The sequence below is a fragment of the Schistocerca americana genome, chromosome 3, assembly GCF_021461395.2.
Source record: "Schistocerca americana isolate TAMUIC-IGC-003095 chromosome 3, iqSchAmer2.1, whole genome shotgun sequence".
NCBI classification, from domain to species: domain Eukaryota; kingdom Metazoa; phylum Arthropoda; class Insecta; order Orthoptera; family Acrididae; genus Schistocerca; species Schistocerca americana.
This window is the reverse complement of record NC_060121.1, coordinates 980,041,613-980,062,876: the sequence shown is the minus strand read 5'-3', so window position 1 is coordinate 980,062,876 and position 21,264 is coordinate 980,041,613. Positions and strand designations below refer to the sequence as shown.

The window sequence follows — 21,264 nt, the reverse complement described above, 5'->3', positions numbered from 1 at the left end:
GCATCCTCATAGCAGTGTTACTGGCACCACCCTTATGCGACTGGCACAAAATCTGAATAGACATCATCTTTCAGATGTAGAAACACACCTAGCAAATCCCGTTTATGTCGCACAACTCCTTCTTGGTGCGGCGACTTTTTTTGCGTCAGTGTATTAACTGATGGTATTCCACTGATGAAAAAGCAACCACTTGGTGACTGGAGGATATTGCTGTTCTGGATTGCAGACCTTGACACTGCGAGGGCAGTGGAGGTTAATACCGATATTTATTGATTATGTATGAAGGCAGATTAGCATTTCAAGGTAAGAGATTTGAGTTTTTCTTTATGCATCAAGTGAGGGAGGTGATCAAAGTAAAAATCTAAGTGAGTTATTAATATACCTGATGAACAGTAGAGCAAATTACAAGTGAGAATAAAAAAAGGGCAAGGCATACTTAGGGTTTTCCACATAAAATACTGGAGATACAATAAAGTAATAATGAACAGGTAATAGAGAAAAAAAAATATTTCCATTATATGCAGACAGGCACAACTGTGATTTCTGTTGCCTGATAGTGTGATCGTGTGTGTGAGTTGCGTTTGTGGGTGTGTGTGTACGTCTATTGCTGATGAAGGCCTTAATGGCCAAAAGCTTTATTTATTTGTGACAGCCTTTTTGTTGTTCCTGTCTGTGACTCAGCATCTCAGCTATATGGTGAGTACCAACTTCCGTTTTCATAATATTGTTCCATTCCATCCTGGAGTTTCCATTGTTTGATTTCCATTATATGCCTGCTACGAGCTAGATAGTATATTTTCTAATATCACTGACCTCGTGAAAGTGACACACAACACTTGATAGAAACACAATAAAATGCACTGGAACACATGATTACTTCCCCTGCAGGATAATCAGAATAACAATAATGGAGGATAAATACGAGGCTTTGCAGGCAGAGACAAAACATAACCACAGCAGCTGGTTTTTGATGGTGTATCAGCATTGCCCACCAGAAAAAAAATATATCATGAAATAAATAAACAGAATTATCTTATTTGCCACTTAATGGCATGTATAATGAAAAAAAAAAAAAAAAAATAGCTCAAAAATCATTAAGAGGGCACATCTTTCCTTCCACATCAATACATCTCCTATTATGACCTATTTTAGTTAATGATCAGGGCGGTATAGAATCACTTCGTTTCCTACTTACTCACTTAAAAACTGAATTCTCATAAACTGGCTCAAATTAGCATATTGAAAAGCTTATATTTCTACTTCTTTTCTTTTATTTCTTTAAAAGCTTATCAAAAACGTTTGCTCAGATTTATTTGCAGTTACCTTGCAGACAAAAGTTGTGTCTGCTGGTGTAGTGCATCAACAGCCAATACAATTATCCTGTAGAGACAGCAGTTAGACTGCTGTTTGAGACCTATGGTTAAACATCTTGAAAGATCTGTTAGGTTAGTAATACCGATACAAAGTATGTGTGTCTCTGAAGGAGAAGGTGGATTCATATGCTGGACCATCACTCTACACTTCCGCTATACAGTGAGTGGTTACCTTCGATGATTCCATTGCTTATATTTTACATAGATATGCCTAGTACCTTTTCGAACATTAGCACATTTTCTACATGGAAGATAAATGAATACTGCTACTCTTTTCCTCTTCTCTAGCTTACTTTAATAGTCTTTTGACTATCACCAGCCACTTGTTTATACATTCCGAAAAAATTCAGAAAAATAACAGTACAAGTTACCTACATAATGACAATTTCCCGCAGAAATTTCAGTTTCAACAAGGGCAATATCATCTATGTCTTGTAACACCTATTACCCCACTGTTCCCCACATTGATTATCAGATAATGCAATCCAGAGGCAACACAGACAACATTAGCAAAATATCAAATATAAGAAAAGCAGGAATGTAGACAGGAAAGTAAAAATGGAAAATATTCAAAATAAATACATAACAAAATAATTTAGGACAATTTTTCAAATGGAAAGTAATATGGTGCATTTAATAAAACCCCGTAAAGTTCATATAAATTCTGTAAAAAACTTTAACAATCATATTGTCTTACTATATTTTATAAAAAGTAAATTTAAGCAACATCTGCTTTAAATTTCTATAAAATTATAAAATTTATTGCACAGAGAGGTAAGAGGACAGTTTCTTCTGAGTTTTTGAAGAAACTGGTTGAGACAGCCACGAAGAAAAGTATCGCTGCAAAATAGCATGTTTTCCAACATTCACTGTCGGAACAATATGTTCTGGCTGCAGAAACTGTACAAACTCACGTAATTCTGAATAGCTGGAGTGTTCACTATAGGGGACACCTGTAAAAAAACACATTAGAGATTTATTAATGGCACAAATTAAGAGTAACTCTTATGCAACTTACATGTATGAAAGTTTTCAGAAACAGCTACTAGATGAAAATGCTACTGTTTTAAAAAAATTATTATTGTTAAAACAATTACAGCTCAGAAATTGGACATGTTGGCTGTTTACAGTGAATGATTAAAAAACAGTGTTGTCAAAAAATGGAAATTTCAGGTAAAGAGTTCCATTGGATTAATTTTTACAATTTTGATGAACACCTATCAACAATGTCGCGAACAGCTTCATTCAAATGGTAATAATCAATAGTCGTCAGAAAAGACTGTCTGTGATTGGTTTACAGAATTTCATTCTGGTTATGCTCCTGTCAGTGATGAATTAAGAGATGGCCAACCAAAATCAGTTTCTTTCCATGACTGAAGAGGACTGGCTTGACACTTAAATTGAAAAAGAGGCATCATCAAGCATTTCGAAGGTTGTGGTCTGTTTGAATTTGCACAAACATTTAGCTGTAGACAAATCTGTTGCTGATGGATTCTACAACAACTTGAGCAAAACTCAGAAACCTGCTCGAGTCAATCGGCCTGAGGAAATGTTCAATAAACTATGCCAAAAAAAGCAAAATCACCATGCAACACTGTAAGTGGAGAAAATGTGTTTATATTTGTATGAGCCAGAAACTTACCAGCATGAGTTGGTCCGATAACCAGAAATTGCACAGATTGAGAGCCAGTGAACAAGTAGGCCATGCAACTGGATCCCCTTGTCTGATCCATTGACCAGGGAAGACACGATTGGGATATGTTCGGACATTAACAGCGAAGTAGGTGGAGCACCATCATGTGGCAGCCACATAACCCTTTGAATCATCAATGGCATTTCTCCCAGCAGCGGAGGCAAAGTCACCCACAAGAAACGCTGATAGTTCTGGTGACAAGGAAGGAAGACTGGTCCCACAATATGGTCATCAATTATCCCAGCCCACACATTCCGGCTGCACCGATGCTGATGATTTTCTGTCACCATATCAGGGGGATTGTGCATAGTATCCCACAGATGACTTATGAAAGTTGAAGATAGCACTCCACAAAAAGGTGGCCTTATCTGGTAATAGGATGGACGACACAGATCCTGGAATCATGGTTGCCTAGTGAAGAAATCAGTGACAAAACTGTTCCTGCTGTGGAAAGTCTGTCGCTAGTAAGCCCTGTACATGATGTAAGAGATAAGGGTAGTAACAATTGTCATGGAGAATGTTCCACATGATCGTCTGGCTTACTCTGTACTGGTGGGCCAACTGCCTGGTACTGGTACGGTGGATGCCTTCCACAGTGTTAGTCATATTTTCCTCTAAGTCTGCTGTCTGAACATTTTCGGAATGTCATTCATGATTTCCTGCTTCCTGATATGACCCTGTCTCAGACAAACGGTGAAACATTGTTGCAAACATTGAATGCTGTGGTAGTTGCCAGTGGGGATAGACCTCCTGATACAACCTTGCTGCCTGCTGCATGCTACCATTTGCCTTTCCATAAGTAAACACCATGTCGGAAAGCTCTCAATTCGAATATGGAACCATTGCATACAATGCTGTATCAACATCCATTACAAGGTGCGACAGCTAGAGAAGTGAATCAGACACAACATTACAAATTATTACAGCAGGAGAGGGTGCTAGAGCACGACGTATGAGGAACAGTACCACCCTCTAGGAGGAAACCGTACATACTTTAACTGTGTGGCTGCATGGTACAGTGTGTATTAGACCGCAGTATCTGTAACGAAGTATGACTGAATAAATGGTCTCTGTGCTGGTGTAAGTTGGCACCAGCACACCAGGTGGCAAAGAGGTTGTGAGAAAATCAACAGAGGCCAAAGACGGTCTTGCAGGAAAGGTGTTGCCGATGCCGTCTTGGCCGCCTGTATTTGGATCGCCGCTGCGGATCGGAGGGCCCAGTCAATTCCAGTCTGTCATTCTGTGAGTCACCGAGACATCAGTCGCAGCCCAGTCACTTGCCGTTGCAGACAGTCGCAGGCAGCACGCAGCGACCATAGTGGAACGTGCAGGCTACACTTAGCGACCAGAATAGTGTACATAATGGGACGTGTACTTCACCAGCAGTGAGGCTAATGTGGACTATTACAGAAGAGCTTGTACCACGGCAGCTGGACTACCTTGAGTAAACTAATTTTCTATTTTAAAATCTGCATGCAGAGTGTGATATAGACAGAGGATACTGGCTGGCAACCAGCATCCTCTCCTTGCTTCCCATGGTACAAGCCTACAGTGACAATGAGACAACACAAAAGTCTCTAGCATGGAAGCCATACATTTCTGGACATAAATTCATTAGACCTTTTTTGTTCCATATCCTCTCTTTGATCATTTTCTACAGTTTGCATATGATGGAAAAAATCACAGCTGAAGGTAGGAGAAACACCTTCTACATTCTGCATGTAATGGAAGACTACCATGCAGGTTTCTCACTCGCAAATCACATCTGAATACTGTCAATGTGTCTTACTGTAAAGAAGACACGTTAAGTTGAAGACAAGCACAATTAAAAGACACTTGCAGAAAGCTTTTGGCCACAGCCTTTATTAGTAAAAGAAACACACCATTTACACACAAGCAAGCACACCTTATGCACAATGCTTGCATCCCATGTGATAGTTACATTCCAGACCGAGATGCTGGAGATGGTGATCATGTGTACATGAGCTGTGCTCTTTTACTGATGAAGGCTGTGGCCAAAATCTTGCTATAAGTGTCTTTTATTGTGCCTATCTCCAACTTAACGTGTCTGCTTTACGGTAAGTAGCAAACGGTCTTTTCCTACATTGCTGACATTCCTACCTGCAGTTTCCACATCTCAATATTGGCTGTTTGTGAGAAGGTCATGTTATGCCTCATGTAAGACAGAGAAACATCTACCAGTGCATGCCAGAATTAAAGGGCAGCCAGATCATGGACAATGAGGACTGTTTCACCATTCCAGCATAATACTGATCGTGTTGATCAGGATCCTATGACTGCCACACAACTATGAGATCAATGGCTTCAGGAGGGTGTAATATACCGAAACACTAGCAAATAAATGAAAAATGTAGTGAGGCAGATACAGACCAGAGCCACATGCATACCAATTGGAGTAACAATAGATGTTAATGTTCGCTAGTGAAAACCCATCTAGTATTCAGTACTAACATTTTAAGCCAAATGACTTCCAAAGATGACATTTATACAGCTATATCAACAAATAACTATTCTATATTTTGTAAAGGTAAAATCTAAATACTGTTATACATATGTTGACTTAGTATTTCCATTTAGTAAACTGTTATGCTGTCAAGAGAGAGCAAGTAGTTTGAAATGTTTTTGGATTACATAACTTGTTAGGGAAAGGCATCCGACATATATTTTAGTGCCAAATATTCGTACCACTAACAACTACATAAGAATATTGGATTATTTGTTGTGAGAACTCTATACACACAATGGTATTGTGGCACGAAGGTCACAAGTACTCACTAAAAAAATTAATTTTACAACAGTCTGCCATCAGAAATAAAATGTATGAAGACTCTGTTTTTGTATGTAGAAATCTGAAATCCTCTTTGCTTGATCATTACTTTTACACTGTATCTAAATTTTGGTCCATGTGTGTACAAAGCTATGAAATTGATTGCAGAAATGATTTTTGTACAAAGAATTTACTCAAAGGCTTTCTTCCAAAAGCTAGCAAAGTTTTCATTCCCTTTTGTGTGTCTGCTGACAAGTCAATACTTCTGCTTTTCAGAGAGTCCTTTACTCTAAATTATTTACATTTGGCCATAATTTTCCTTGCTATATCTATCTATACTAATTACATAAGCCTCTTTAGATGTCAGGTGAATATTTCACAAACCCAGAGTAGAAAAGGGGGGGGGGGGGGGAGGAGGAGCAGCTTCAAGTATTGCAGATAAGTCTTTCCAACAACAAAGATAAGATTAACAACAAATTTCCATTGAACACGCTAAGGGGAGAGGGGGGTGGGGAGAAATAAAGAACCACAAAGGAATTGCCCACATTGGACAGAAATTGGTACGTGCGATACACACGTACAGAAAAACAAATGAAGAAAACTTCTATGATTTATTCAAGAGAAAGAACTTTACAAATTGAGCAAATCTGGCCCTTATGCAAACAGTTACTTGGCCTGGCACCGACTGGCAGAGTTGTTGGAGCTCCTCCTGAGGAACATCGTGCCAGATTGTGTCAACTGGTGCATTAGATCCTCAAAATCACGAGCTGGTTGGAGGGTCCTGCCCCTAATGCTCCAAATGTGGGGAAAGATCTGGAGGCTTTGCTGACCAAGGTAGGGTTTGGCGAACATGAAGACAAGCTGCAGAAACTTTTGTCGGGTGCGGGCAGGCACTATCTCGCTGTAATGTAAGCATAGGATGGTTTGCCACGTAGAGCATTGACAGGGGGCAGAGAATATCATTGACGTACCTCCTTGGTATGAGGGTGCTACAGATGAGAACCAAAGAGGTCCTGCTATGAAATAAAATGGCACCCCATACCATCACGCCTGGTTGTCAGGCCATACAGTGGTCAACAGCAAGTTTGCTATCCCACCGTTGTCCCGGGCATCTCCAGGCACGCCTTTGCTGGTCATTAAGACTTGATTTGAAGTGTGACTCATCAAGGAAGACAATTCTACTACAGTCAATAAGATTACACAGTGAAGACATGTCTGAAGATGCTCCACAAAGTGGTGGGGTACCAACTTGACTGTTGCCCACAATACGGCCTGATAAACAGGAGTGATGGTCTGGCATGCCATTTCTTTTCACAGCAAGACCTATTTGGTTGTTATCCGCGGCACCCTCAAAGAACAGCGGTACGCCGAGGATATTCCGTGCCTCGTTTTGTTGCCCATCGTGGTGAGCCATACTGGGCTTACATTTCAGCAAGATAATGTCGACCAGCACATAATGAGAGTTCCTTCCACTGCTTATTTTTGTGCTTGACAAACCCTACCTTGGCCAGCAAAGTCACCAAATCTCTCACCAATTGAGAACTTCTGGAACGTTATGGGCAGAGCCCTTCAAACAGCTTGTAATTGAGGATCCAATGCACCAATTGGACAGTATTTAGCATGATATACCTCAGGAGAACATCCAACAACTCTACTAATCAATATCAAGACAAATAACCACATGCATAAGGGCCAGAGGTGGACCAATGCATTATTGACTTTCTCAATGTTTGAAGCTCTTTCTCTTTAATAAATCGTCCAATTTTTCTGAAATTGTAATCATCTTTTTGTCTGCAGATGTACTTCACATCTACCAATTTTCATCCCACGTGGATAATTTCTTCGTGGTGCCTTTTATTTTTTTAGCGTATGTCAGAATAACAACAAAATATCAATGTATTTTTCGAGACGGAAGGACCATGCCCAAACCAAATTTGGTAAAAGATTTGATAAAGATTATTACCAACTAAGGAAACAGATGCTACTGTAATTGTGAGAGAGATAAGCACCTGCTGATGGTGCTGAATGCGTTCAAAGCTACAGAAATCATTTCAGTTTTACCAGTGCTTCACAAGTTACTTTATTCATGATGATTTTTACAGAACAATTTACAAAATGTTTTTGATGTGGAAAGAAGATATAGGTAATGCTACATGAACTGAGAACACACTTGCACTAAATGTCATCTCACTTCTTACAGCAACATAACCTCATTAACAACTCAATTTTTTGATGAGATATGTGGTGTTTTCTTTCTCACGCAGATTCCAATAAGACCACATACTGCACAAACAAATTGAAGTAAATGAAATATGGAAGTAAGCATCTTTATGTGTATCTACTAATGTCAAATGACCACAATAATTGTCCAGACAGCAGCAACACTGCAATATTATTACCAGAACCCTTTGAATCTTAAGAAGGAATTTGAATGTAGAAGGTGCAAGGTTCTGGTGTTGTGGGAAGTCTAACAGAGTTACACACACAATTTCTTATTTTCCATCTACCTGTTTCTCCTAAACGACAATACTATGAAAAACGTAGTGTGCTAATCACCATATAGCAGAGAACTTGAGTCACAGACAGGTACAACAAAAACTATTAAACATATAAACTTTCATCCAGAAGGCCTTCTTCTGAAATAGACAAAACACACATACACATTCATGACAATGCAGTTCACACACACACAACCACTGTCTCTGGCTGCCAAGTCTTTTTGTTTCACCTGTCTGTGACTGAACTTCTCCACTATATGATGAGTCACAATTTATCCTTTTCATGACATTGTCATTACTCCACCCTTGATTTTCCATTTTGGTTTCTCCTTAATGAAGCAATTGTTACTTTCTGTCCTGCCCCTCCATGTTAATCACACTGCTTGGCACAGACCATCTTTCCTCCACACAGAACCTTACTGGCCAGTGTGTTTCAACTACTAGTATTGAACGCACATCCAGGCCTTACATGGAACACTATCTTTAACAATTTTGTCTCTCATTACAATTTGATCGATAAATTTTCCATGAGAACCAGCCTTTGAAGAATTCTTTACTTGACACCTTTTATTTACGTGTATTCTAAGACCTTTGCAAAGTTGTTCCAAAGTAGCATATGTTTACTTGGTACTGCAACGTCAAACTTAAACCTCTATAAACAAGTAAATGCTCTACAAATACATGTGATCCTTCTGCTCGCAAAACCATGACATCATTTCTCACTACTTGCATCAATCTCTTTCTAATAAGAATTTCATCTTTGAAAACCAAATCCACAAACAGACTATTATTGTGAGAAATAGGAGGGCTGTGTCCTACACAAATCTCCTTATAGCCCATCTTAAACAGTTTACTTAAAAGTAAAAGGCTCTCACACATTTCCTTAGGAAAGAAGTTCTTTGTAGATCTCTCACAGGTGTTATCAACATAACCATAAATTGGTACAAAGTTCAAAAAGAGTGTATTCATTGCTACTTTCAATTCATTCCTGGAAATGCTCCCATACTGCGATACATATATATTAGAGAGTGCTTCAGACTTACCGTAAATAGTGACATTATCATCAGCTGTTCGCCTGAAGGTTAGTGAGGATCCTGAGTCTTGCAACTCCCATCCTGATGGCCGAAAGGCAAGAACATTGGAATATATCCCCTGTAAGCTGTTGAGATGATCCTTCAAGTCCTGTAAACAAAAATGTGTTAATGAACTGGTGGTGACGTGGGATCTGAGTGGGGTACGGTCAAATGGGGGGTGCCCCCAGGGATCAGTGTTGAGGCCACTCCTGTTCCTTATTTATATAAATGATATGCCCTCTAGTATTACAGGTAATTCTAAAATATTTCTGTTTGCTGATGACACTAGCTTGGTAGTAAAGGATGTTGTGTGCATCATTGGCTCGGTTTCAAATAGTGCAGTTCATGACATAAGTTCATGGCTTGTGCAAAATAAACTAACACTAAATCACAGTAAGACTGGGTTTTTGCAGTTTCTACCACACAATTCAACAAAACTCAACATTTTAATTTCACAGAATGGGCGTATGATTTGTGAAACTGAACAGTTCAAATTTCCAGGTGTTCATGTAGATAGTAAACTGTCGTGGAAAGCCCATGTCCAGGACCTTGTTCAAAGACTTAATTCTTCCATTTTTACTATTTGAATGGTGTCTGAAGTAAGTGATTGTTTGACACAAAAATTAGTCTACTTTGCTTATTTTCATTCGCTTATGTCATATGGTATTATATTTTGAGGTAACTCTTCCCATTCTAAAAGGATATTTTTGGCTCAGAAATGGGCAGTTTGGGCAGTAAGTGTTGTAAGTTCGCGAACCTCTGGTCGACCCCTGATCACCAGTCTGGGTATTTTGACATTGCTCTCTCATTATATATTTTCTTTACTGTCATTTCTTGTTAACAATATCAGATTATTTCCAAGAATTAGCAGCTTTCACTCAGTTAATACTCGGCAGAAATCCAATCTGCATTTGGATTGCGCTTCCTTAACTCTTGTGCAGAAAGGCGTGCAGTAGACTGCTGCATCCATTTTCAATAAGCTACCATAAGAATTCAAAAATCTTAGCAGTAATCCACACACTTTCAAATTGAAACTGAAAAGTTTCCTCATGGGCCAATCCTTCTACTCTGTTGAGGAGTTCCTTGAAAAATTTAAGCTAAGTTGTATGTTACATTGTTGATAGCATTTACTTAAACTTATGGCTTGACATTTTTTGGGTTCATAAACATTTCATTTTATTTGTTATTACTTTTATGCTATATTTCATGTACTGAAATGTTCCATGACCTTGGAGATTTGCTTCTCAATTTGGTCCTACAGTACTAGACGTGTAAATAAAAATAATAAAAATAAATACCTCTTTTGGTTTAATAAAATTCAAATGTCCATAGTCTGAAAAAAAAAGTTGATAACCTTAATTTAAGATGATTCCACATTTCTAGATTTCCAGAAGGCTTTTGACACCGTACCACATGAGTGGCTTGTAATCAAATTGTGTGCTTATGGAATATCATGTCAGTTGTGCAAATGAATTCATTATTCCCTGTCAAAGAGGTCATAGTTCGTAGTAATTGGCAGATAGTCATCGAGTAAAGCAGAAGTGATTTCTAGGGTTTCCCAAGGTAGTGTTACACGCCCTCTGTTGTGCCTTATCTATATAAGCTATTTAGGAGACAATGTAAGCAGCCACCTTACGCCGTTCGAAAATGATGCTGTCATTTATTGTCTAGTAAATTCATCAGAAGATCAAAACCAAATTGCGAATGATTTAGAAGATATCTGCATGGTGCAAAAATTGGCAATTGACCCTAAATAATGAAAAGTGTGAGATCACCCACATGAGTGCTAAAACAAATCCATTACACTTCAGTTAAACAATAAATCAATGAAATCTAAAGGATGTAAATTCAATTAAATACCGTGTAATTACAATTACAAACAACTTAAACTGGAAAGAACACAAAGAAAATGCTGTGGGGAAGGAGAACCAAAGACTATGTTTTATTGGTAGAACACTTAAAAGGTGCAACATATCTACTAAGGAGACTGTCCATCCTCTTTTGGAGTACTGCTGTGTGGAGTGGCATCCTTACCAGATAAGATTAATCGAGTACATCGAGAAAGTTCAAGGAAGGGCACCACATTTTGTATTATCGAGAAATAGGGGAGAGAGTGTCATGGACATGATACAGAATTTGGGGTGGAAATCATTAGAACAAAGATGTTTTTTTGTTGTGGCATTGCAGTATCACCTTTTTCCCATTTCATTTCTCTTGTAGAACAAATGTTTATGCATAACCGAACAAGTGATTTATATGGCTCAAAGACTCATTATGACTGTGAGATACAGATTATCTCTGACTCATGATATAAAAACTCTGCGGATATAATGTGGAACATTACGTGTAAAAGGAACTCACTGACTTCTGTGTGAGAATTGCAGAGAGTAGGATCGCAGTGGCACTGTAATTAACAGCATTATTGTAAGCTGCCATTTTGAATACTGAATGTAATTTGATGGATTATGATAACATTTCATTTCATACAAGAAGACGACATATATTTAAATGTAGCTAGGAAAATAATTTCTGGAAAAATACAATTTTATGAATGAAAAAGGTACGTTCAATTCCATGGTTATTTTAACTTCTCCCTTGTCTGTGGCTCAGAACAATATTTGGTGTGTCGTAACTCATAGGGAACAGCCATGGCTGTTTATTCTCTATTTTAAGAGATTAAATTCTGGACTTTATCAAAACTGATGCACACCTTGTGCACTGATTACCACACTGCATAGTGAGTATGTCATAGCACCCAAGCCACGCGGTCTGAGGCGCCTTGTCACAGTCCGTGTGGCTCCCCCCGTCGGATGTTCGAGTCCTCCCTCGGGCATGGGTGTGTGCGTTCTGTCCTTAGCGTATAAGTTAGTTTAAGTTAGATTAAGTAGTGTGTATGCTTAGGGAACAATGATCTCAGTCCCATAAGGCCTTACTACAAATATCCAATTTCCACAGCACCCAAGACGGCTTCCCCACGACGTACGTTGTGCCTCTGATTATTTTAAGAATTTTCAGAGTCGACAATCACCAGAATTCTGCAGAGCCACAGAGATTTTATTCCAGGTGCTGACTTCGACAACGAGGGTCAGACAAAATATGATTATGAACCATAAGCTCTAATCATTTAGTTTTATAGACTTGAAAATTCAAAATTAACAAAATTTCTACCTGGAAGTGTGGGAGATAATTGTGTAAAAATATTGGGGAAGCGAATTCTCTTGCCCAAAAGTTTCCAAGTAACTAGATATTATTCAGTCACAATAATTTGACTTCAGTTACAGGGGCAAAGAAGTTGAAGCGCGATTTTCTCTTGAAATTGCAATCACAAACTTTCTCCTCAGAAAGTGAAAATATTTTGTTGACTCTGACCTACGTAGAAAGAAACAATCATAATAATAAAATAAGGGAAACTGCAGTTTGCATTGAAAGATGCAAGCTGTTCGAGAGTGGAATAATAGAGAATTAATGTGAAGATGGTTCGATGAACCCTCTGCCAGACACTTTTGTGTGATTTTGAGAGTAGCCATGTAGATGTAGGTTTACGTTATGATAATAGAAAATATCAGGTAGGATATAAAATGAATAATTACATGAAGAAAAACCATCATTACTGTATGGCTTATGGAAAAAACATTGAGCAGCAAATACACACAGGTTATTCATAAGTACCTCTGGAAGTTTCAGAAGAAGACTGTCAGAAAACTGTAAGACATACAGAAAACAAATACATATCAGAGTACAGAGTGTCTCTCCAAGTCTTTCACTCACATCACTGGTGCTCAATATGGGCACCATTTGCAATACGGAAAACATCAATATGACAGTTTCATGAAAATATGCTCCATAATCCTGTGTGGGTTTTCAGTGTCCCAAAGAGACACCTTATGACGGTTCACCTTTCCAAACACATGAAACATTGTTTCATCACTAAAAACTAACTTCTGTAACAACCTATCTTCCTCCAGAGGTGAGTCTTGTTGCACACTGTTGAAATGAGATGTGATGTCATTATGACACACAAATGCTGTATGTAAGACAATAGGAGCCAAGCATCGACTTTTCTGATCATTTGACAGACGCTAAACTGGGGTAGCTTTTTTCTAGGATGGATTAAAGGAGAGGATCATTATATCCTCAACTGGTATATTCACCACAATTTTGGAAGATGTTGATGTCTCCATATTTCCTTTGGACATGTGAATCTGACAACTTTTGGAAAAATTGACCCCAAAGTAGTCTATCTAAATGGTACAACTGGCTGTATTCAAAGCAAAGTCACTGTGGCCCAGTCAGTTAATTGCAGATATTCGGTGACAGAGGTCCCGTGTCCAAAATTCCCCAAAGTATGATTTATTATGCGAAAATTGCAATTATCTTCAGAAATGACTCTGAAGACTGAACTGTCTAACGCCAAAGAAGATTTTGACAGGTACCCTCCATACTGTCAACCAATCACACATGCTGATATCGCTGAAGAATTGCATCAGTGTGTCTGAAGTTGACAAGTAGGTTATTACTACTGGTAAGGTTTACTGGATCTGACCTTTAAATATAATTTTGAGATTTTCAGTCTCACCAGCAATGAAGACAGGTGCCAGTCCAACCTGTTCGCCATGAGACATCAGGGAAGTCATACAGCATTTCTGCTGAAAATAGGTGCCCCTTAAATAATAGTTACTCATCACAATTCTAAAAACTGGACATGCAAAATAACATGTTCCTCTTGGATGTAGAAGGGCATAGCATTTTCAAGGTAGTTTAATATCTTCATCCCATTTTACTCGAAAGTCAGCAAGTACAGAATTCTTCAATTCAAAATTCATCAACATTTGGAAACTGCAATGAAAGTACTGCTGGAAATTTTAAAATGTGTTGAAAGTAAGTGAAGATGGGTAATATTAACATAACTTTGCATTTTACTGTTATAAGGAACCATCTGGAAATATTGTCAGCTCAGTATAGCCACCCGAAACTGGTATTTCAGAAAAAGCTTTTTGGTCAACTATTTTCAGTAAAAATGCTGTACGTATCATGTACACAGAAATGAAATGAGAAGTTAAATTTAGCATTAGATGTGAGTAATACCTTCCTTGATGTCTCACACCGAAGTCAGATTGGCACCTATCTTTGTCCCCGATGAAATTGAAAAAATGCTAAAGTGATTTTGAATGTCAGATCCAGTAATCGTTACCAGTAATAATAAATTACTAGGACAACTTCAGGCACACTGATAAAGTTTTCCAATGATACAGATACATGTAATCGGTTGACAATATGTAGGGTATCCGTCAAACTTTTGAAAGGGAAATTAGAATTATTGCATCCATCATATCCCTAATGAAAAATTACCTTAAGCATCTAATACTATGGAACCAAACCAAAATACTGATGATACTTACCCGGCTGTTGAGCTCTTTCATAGCCAGCACATGCACCTGAGCTTCATGTGGTTTTGTTACAAGTCTTGTTTCAATGTTTGGATCACACAAACATTTTAGCACACCTCTCTTATCAGGGCGTGCCCACAGTTTTGCTCCTATTGCTTTACTGATACCTAGAAAAACTTTTTCCTTTCCTGAAAGTAACACTGCCCTATTAGAAAAATTAGAGGTTACACCATAAAATGTATCATTACAATGACACTCACTGTTACATTGGCCAAAAAAGACAAGTATATTATATACTATGACGTAATTGACAGTACGGGAAAATTCTGTGTGAGGAATATTACACCAGCTTCAGAATTGTATTTTTGTGATTGTACAAATACAGTTGCATATTTAGTATATCTCTATGACCAAAAGGTAAAATGTGAACAACTTACCAATGAGATATGTTCCACACACTACCAAAGTTTTAGGACATCTTTGCAATGTTGCTTTTGTTATTTCTATGGCCTTTGCAATAACTTCTTCCTGTGATGGGAAATCATACCTTGGTTCACAATATCTGTAAACAACACATTTCTATTAAGACAGAACACCTTAAAGCGAATCCAGCTGCTAAAGTATTTCCCCGAAGACTACCAAAGTCCCTGATTTCATCAAGGAATAGTGAAATTACGTTTACAAATGACAACATTATTACTGATAATACTACAGAAGTGTACAACAACACGCACTTTAATAGAAGCAGCACTGAACACAGCAATTGCTTCAGAATGTTATATTAGCTATTTCTAATTGCTAGCAGAACAAATTAAATGACCAGTTGTGTGATACATCCACAATAACTATTTGCTGCAGTTTCTATAGTCACTGCAAAGCACAGGAACAGATAAATGACTGTACAACAGTAATATAGACATAGACAAAAATACATGTACCACCAAGATTTCATCAAATGATGGCAGCATTGTAGGCACACTTACAAAAAGGCTGTGACAAGCAAGAGGAAAAACTGAGCACACAGAATAGGAAAGACAAAGAGAGAGAAGAATTTGATGACTTGTGTAGGACAAAGAGGAATGGCCAAAGAAAAAAGATGAGCAAACAAGACAGTTAACTAAAAAAATGCAATTAACTGGATGAAGAGGGAATAGAAGTAATGTAAGGGAAATAATACAGGAACACAACACTCCTAGGTTACAAGTAGCACTGAAAGTACAACAGCTACAAAAGTCATCAATGCTGTGTTATGTGGTTTGGTCAGTGGCAAGGCAGAACACTTCCCTGTCTTCATCACAGACAAAAACACAAGAAGAAAAGCAGGAAAGATAGCACTAACTGTATCAGAAAATTCCTTGGATTTAGTAGGTATACATAACTTCCTGGCAGGCACTATGCCCCAGACACAGGCCTCGCCTGCCATTTACCCTCACAAAGGAGTGCATCCTATGTTACCCAGCAACACCTCGGACTGCAACAACTGAACCACATCCTTTACCAGGGCTTTGATTACCTATTATCATGCCCTGAAATGAGGGACATCCTACCTGAGATCCTTCTCACTCCTCCTAAAGCAGTGTTCCATCACCCACATCATCCAACATCTTAGTCCATCCCTATGCCACTCCCAATCCCAACTCCTTGCCACAACGATCCTATCCCTATGGAAGACCCGTGTGCAAGACCCACCAAATCCACCCACCCAGCACTTACTATTCCAATCCCGTCACAGGTTTATCCTACCCCATCAAGGGCTGGGCCACTTGTGAAAGCAGCAATGTCATTTACCAGCTTTGCTACAATCATGCAGCAAAGCTTTTTACATTAGTATGACTACCAACCAGCTGTCCACCAGGATGAACGGCCACCACCGAACTGCAGCCAGGAGCTTAGTGGACCATCCTGTGGCACAACATGCAGTTGAACATAAACATCCTTGATTACAATGGCTGCTTCACTACTTGAGACATCTGGATCCTCCATTCCATCACCAGCTTTTCTGCACCACAAAAAGGGACTTATTCTTACAACACATTCCCCGCTCCCATAATTATCCCGGTCTCAATCTATGGTAACATACTGCCCCACACCCTTTACCCAGCAGTTTCCAGCCCCTCTGTCCTATCACCTCATCCCAATTCCCATCACCTGTACTCTTTGTTTATCACCCTGTGCCAACACACCTACTCATCTTTCCCTGCTCCTCTCGTTTTTTGCTGTTTTCCCCACCTCCCTGCCACACAACCAGACATTGCACCCATTGGCATTCTAGTCCCTGAACACACTACCAGTGAGTGCTTCTCCCCGCCCATACACTGCTATCCGTTCCCCTTCCCTGACCCCTACAGATTGCTGCTACCGTCCCACTTGATAACTGCATTCTGGCTCGAGCTGATGGAGTTGGCGATAATGCGAGCATAAGATGTGCTTGCTTGTGTGAATGAATGGTGTGTGTTTCTGTTCTTCCGACAAAGGCTACGGCCGAAAGCTTACGTGTAGATGTCTTTTAATTGTGCCTGCCCACAACTTAGTGTTTTATCTACATGGTGAGTAGCAGTCTATCTTTTCCTACACTTTTAACTTTCTGTACAGTATTATATGACTTAAAAGTGCCCTTCGATAGTTTATGCTTATCTTATTTTACACCACGGGCATGAAAAGCCCTTGCAGGAATAGAGATACTGGTAAGAGTAAAGATAGAGTCAGCACAGAATAACATGGCCAGTAGATGCACAGTCAGCAGGGCACATGTGGGGAGAGCAATAGTGGTGGGGATTATGGGTAACTGCTGTAGGGGAGATGCCAAGAGCTGGAGGGGGAGTGCCGTTCTAAACTTTTTTTTTTTTTTTTGTAAATATTAAGTGGAGCCCATCCATGCCCACACTTGCATGGTGACCATTCAAAAAGATGTCACTTCTGCTTTGATTACTATCTAAAGGGAATCCTGCTGAGAATGCAGTGATTTATTTTTGCCTGACTTGTTAACCATTTGGAACTTTCAGAGAAGCATCACGAGTGACGAATTTTGGGTAAAACCTACACATTTCTCCTATTGCCATGTTGAAATTTGCTTCTTTTGCTAAAACACAGGGAAATTTACGCTATATCACCTCACTAACATGTTGTGCAGACACAATTGTGAGAGAATTCTAAAACAGTGGTTTACTAAGTTTATTGAGTGAGGAACTGACGACAAGTAAGGTCAGTAACTTATGAAAAAGCATGTCCTTGGCACAAACTAAACGTGTAATGTCTTTACATATGTTGTTCCAAAACCTATAGCATTTCTCATTTCACTAGCTATTGATGGCCCTTAAAAATTACATTCTCTCATCAAAAAAGTCTGTTGTTCGTGGAATAACATGGTAGCCTCCTCTTTGTATGCAAACATTTCCCAAAGTCTCATTTCGATGTCTTAAAACGTTTATGAAATATGTGGAATGTTATAAATATTTTACTCTGGCTTTATCGCTGGCACAGCCTGATCCCAAATGAGTGTGCTAAATCAGTCCCCCCCCCCCCCCCCCCCCCCAAACACACCTGCCTTTTTCTGGCTGACTAAATTGTGCCAACTGTACAGTCCACTGGTCTGGGATGATGGGTTGTGGCACATAGAGTGGGCAAGGAGAAAAAGGATGCAAGGAGTGAGGGGAAGGGTGGCAATGGCTGTGAGGGAAAGGACAACAGATGCACGGGTTAGGAATGTGGCACTGCTGAGCTCTTCCTGGCTGTAAGAATCCTTCTGGAACTTACTGTCATCTGCTTACACAGATTTCATACAAAATACGAGACATTAAAATTGCTATTACGTACTGTGTATCACAAGTGCATTTCTTAACTTTTCTTATTGGTTTACCAGATTTGCCTGTCATCTATGTACAAATAACTCACACAAAAGCAGTGGAAAAAAATGAACAATCACAGATAAACTGTCTGTAACCCTAGTATTCAGTTACTCAATATGCACAACAGCATGATTTAGCACTGGATCCATCTGAGGCATCCCTTCGACACACTGTTCCACCCTGCCACCTCCCAGTTTCAAATTACATCAATCTTCTACAATTGCTTACACCTCCCCCCCTCCTTCCACTACACTTCTCACATCTGATTTCCTATCCCCCCCCCCCCCCCCCCCCACTTCTTCTTACCACCTTTTTGGTACTTACCACTTGTCACTTCAATCCGTTACTCACGCATTTCTTTCTTTGTCTATCTAAGCTCTTCCTTCTCTGTTGTATTACATTTTGTCTGGCAAATGCTTGCTATCCTATTTATTTCACCCCACACCCCACATATGTGTTCTGTTCTTTCTCCTTTCTTGCCCTGAAGAGGGGGCTTGTGTTTCTGAAATCTATGGGTTATTTTTCTTTAAGGGTGTGTGAGTGTGTGTGTGTGTGTGTGTGTGTGTGTGTGTTTTGAAAAACCAATAAAAGCTGACTGAAATACATATTACGTAATCTTTGTTCTACTTTCCTTAGAGATGATTTGCAAAGTTTCTCAGAATTTGTGGTTGGGGTTCAAGATCAACCTGAAATGCAAACAAATACTATGAAAGCCTGATAAATGCCAAACTTCATCATCTTGCTGCTCCACGTAAGGAATAGCTAAATATTGCCTGTGCACAGGAATTTTCACCTTGGAAAATGGTTTCTCCTGCATTTGATTCAAACAGTTTCAGTACAGTGGTCCTAGACGCCGATATCTCCCGGCAGATTAAAACTGCGACAGCAGTATCCTTACCTTTCTATGTGATGCCAACAAACATCACATGCCAACTCAATGTTTAAGTCACTTACACTACTATCACCCTCTCCAAACTTCACAGAGGTTTTCCTTTGTAAATTTACGGAGAAACATCAATGGTAGGAGGAAATGGCAGATGAATGGCTTAACCATAGCATCAGAATTTTTTTTCCCACAATGAATCTCTCTCACAATGAATTAGAGTACACACTTAAACATAACTTCCTGGCATGTCATAGCAACATTCAAATCCAAACACTTAAAGCAAGCAAGATTCAAACCCAAACTTTTAGTGTGCAGATGACAATTAGTAACAGCACTTCCCATAAACAAGTCTCAGTCTACCCCACACTTTTAATGTAAAATTTCCTCCCGGCATACATTCCTGCAACTTCACAGGCCATTAGAATTCTTTTGTCAATTGTCTCCTTCTGTTAGAGCCGACCTTAATTCAACACTCTTTCAAATTTCTGTGCATGTTTCATTCCAGTTTCTAAATTATTAATGAGTACAGTGTTAAGTAAGTAGTGAAAATGAAAAACAGTAGTTGGTGCCATGGTTCCAAACGCTAGTTAAGCAGGGCATCATCTATCAAGAGAGCTGGACAAAAGTACGTGATGAAAATACTCAAAAAAGATGAAGAAATATTTTACAGAAACAGGATGACAATAAAAAAGCAAAAAAATCCTGCTTACGTGGTGTCGAGGAATAGCTTGTTTATAGAGCAGTGTTGAATGGCTGGAAATGACTTCATGACTCCATGATAACGAAAATCACCCACATGTAAAAAATTTCTACCATCAGGTAGCTGAAACAGCAGCATAATTGAACCAGGACAACTGCAAAAGTAAAACAGAATATATGTTATGAAAAAAAAAATCACCATGTCAGTAAAAACATCCATTATTTGTCATTCCACTTACTCCTACTAAAATTCTTATGCTAAAATTACATCTTTAAAAAACAATGCTCTTACATTTAAGAAAACTGTGAAATGAGGTTTTCCTAGATTATACAGTACATTCCTTGGCAGTTGAATGTTTGTAATTTTTACGCAAGAGACATAGTACCGTATTTACTCGAATCTAAGCCGCACTTGAATCTAAGTCGCACCTGAAAAATGAGACTCGAAATCAAGGAAAAAGGAATTTTCCCAAATCTAAGCCGCACCTGAAATTTGAGACTCAAAATTCAAGGGGAGAGAAAAGTTTTAGGCCGCACCTCCAAATCAAAACAAAGTTGGTCCATTGTAATATGAGACACAATTTAGGTCCAATGAATGACGATACAGCTACAGTAGTTTGGTTCGAGTCGTAGGCTTAGCAATTAAGCTTTACCAGGTAGCCACTGCTATGCGTCATGCGCTCTGTCCATATTTATACGAGTACCTCCCTTTTTCACGTGCTTCGTCTGGTTTGAATTGATTGTTTATTTTTCTTTGAGCTGATAAGTGCCATTCTCTTTGTTATAGGTGTTAACGTCACTCTAAGCTGAAAATGCATTACTGTACTGTGTCATGCATTGTTTGTTGCATTCTGATAATGAGTGTTTATGGCCTGTCACCGCTCGCGGCATGGCTTGCTTTTGTGCACGCTACTGCCGCTTACAATAATAATAATAATAATAATAATAATAAAGGAGAGGAATCGTCTCATTAGCAAAACAACGGCAAGAGACTGCTATTTGTTTTTACTTACACTGCTGCT

The 21,264-nt window shown here is 39.0% G+C and overlaps 1 protein-coding gene across 1 annotated transcript in view; it reads right to left on the bottom strand.

The window, feature by feature from the left end:
- Positions 1-2,005: 2,005 nt before the first annotated feature.
- The window catches only part of LOC124606609 (DNA cross-link repair 1A protein-like), a 61,805-nt gene continuing 42,546 nt past the window's right edge, over positions 2,006-21,264 (bottom strand). The window contains exons 7-11 of the mRNA XM_047138594.1: positions 20,254-20,397; positions 15,250-15,374; positions 14,825-15,000; positions 9,396-9,534; positions 2,006-2,326 (exon numbers count right to left, since the gene is read on the bottom strand). Of these exons, the coding sequence (XP_046994550.1) occupies positions 2,133-2,326; positions 9,396-9,534; positions 14,825-15,000; positions 15,250-15,374; positions 20,254-20,397 (778 nt within the window). The 3' untranslated portion in view covers positions 2,006-2,132. The remainder of the gene's footprint in view (positions 2,327-9,395; positions 9,535-14,824; positions 15,001-15,249; positions 15,375-20,253; positions 20,398-21,264) is intronic.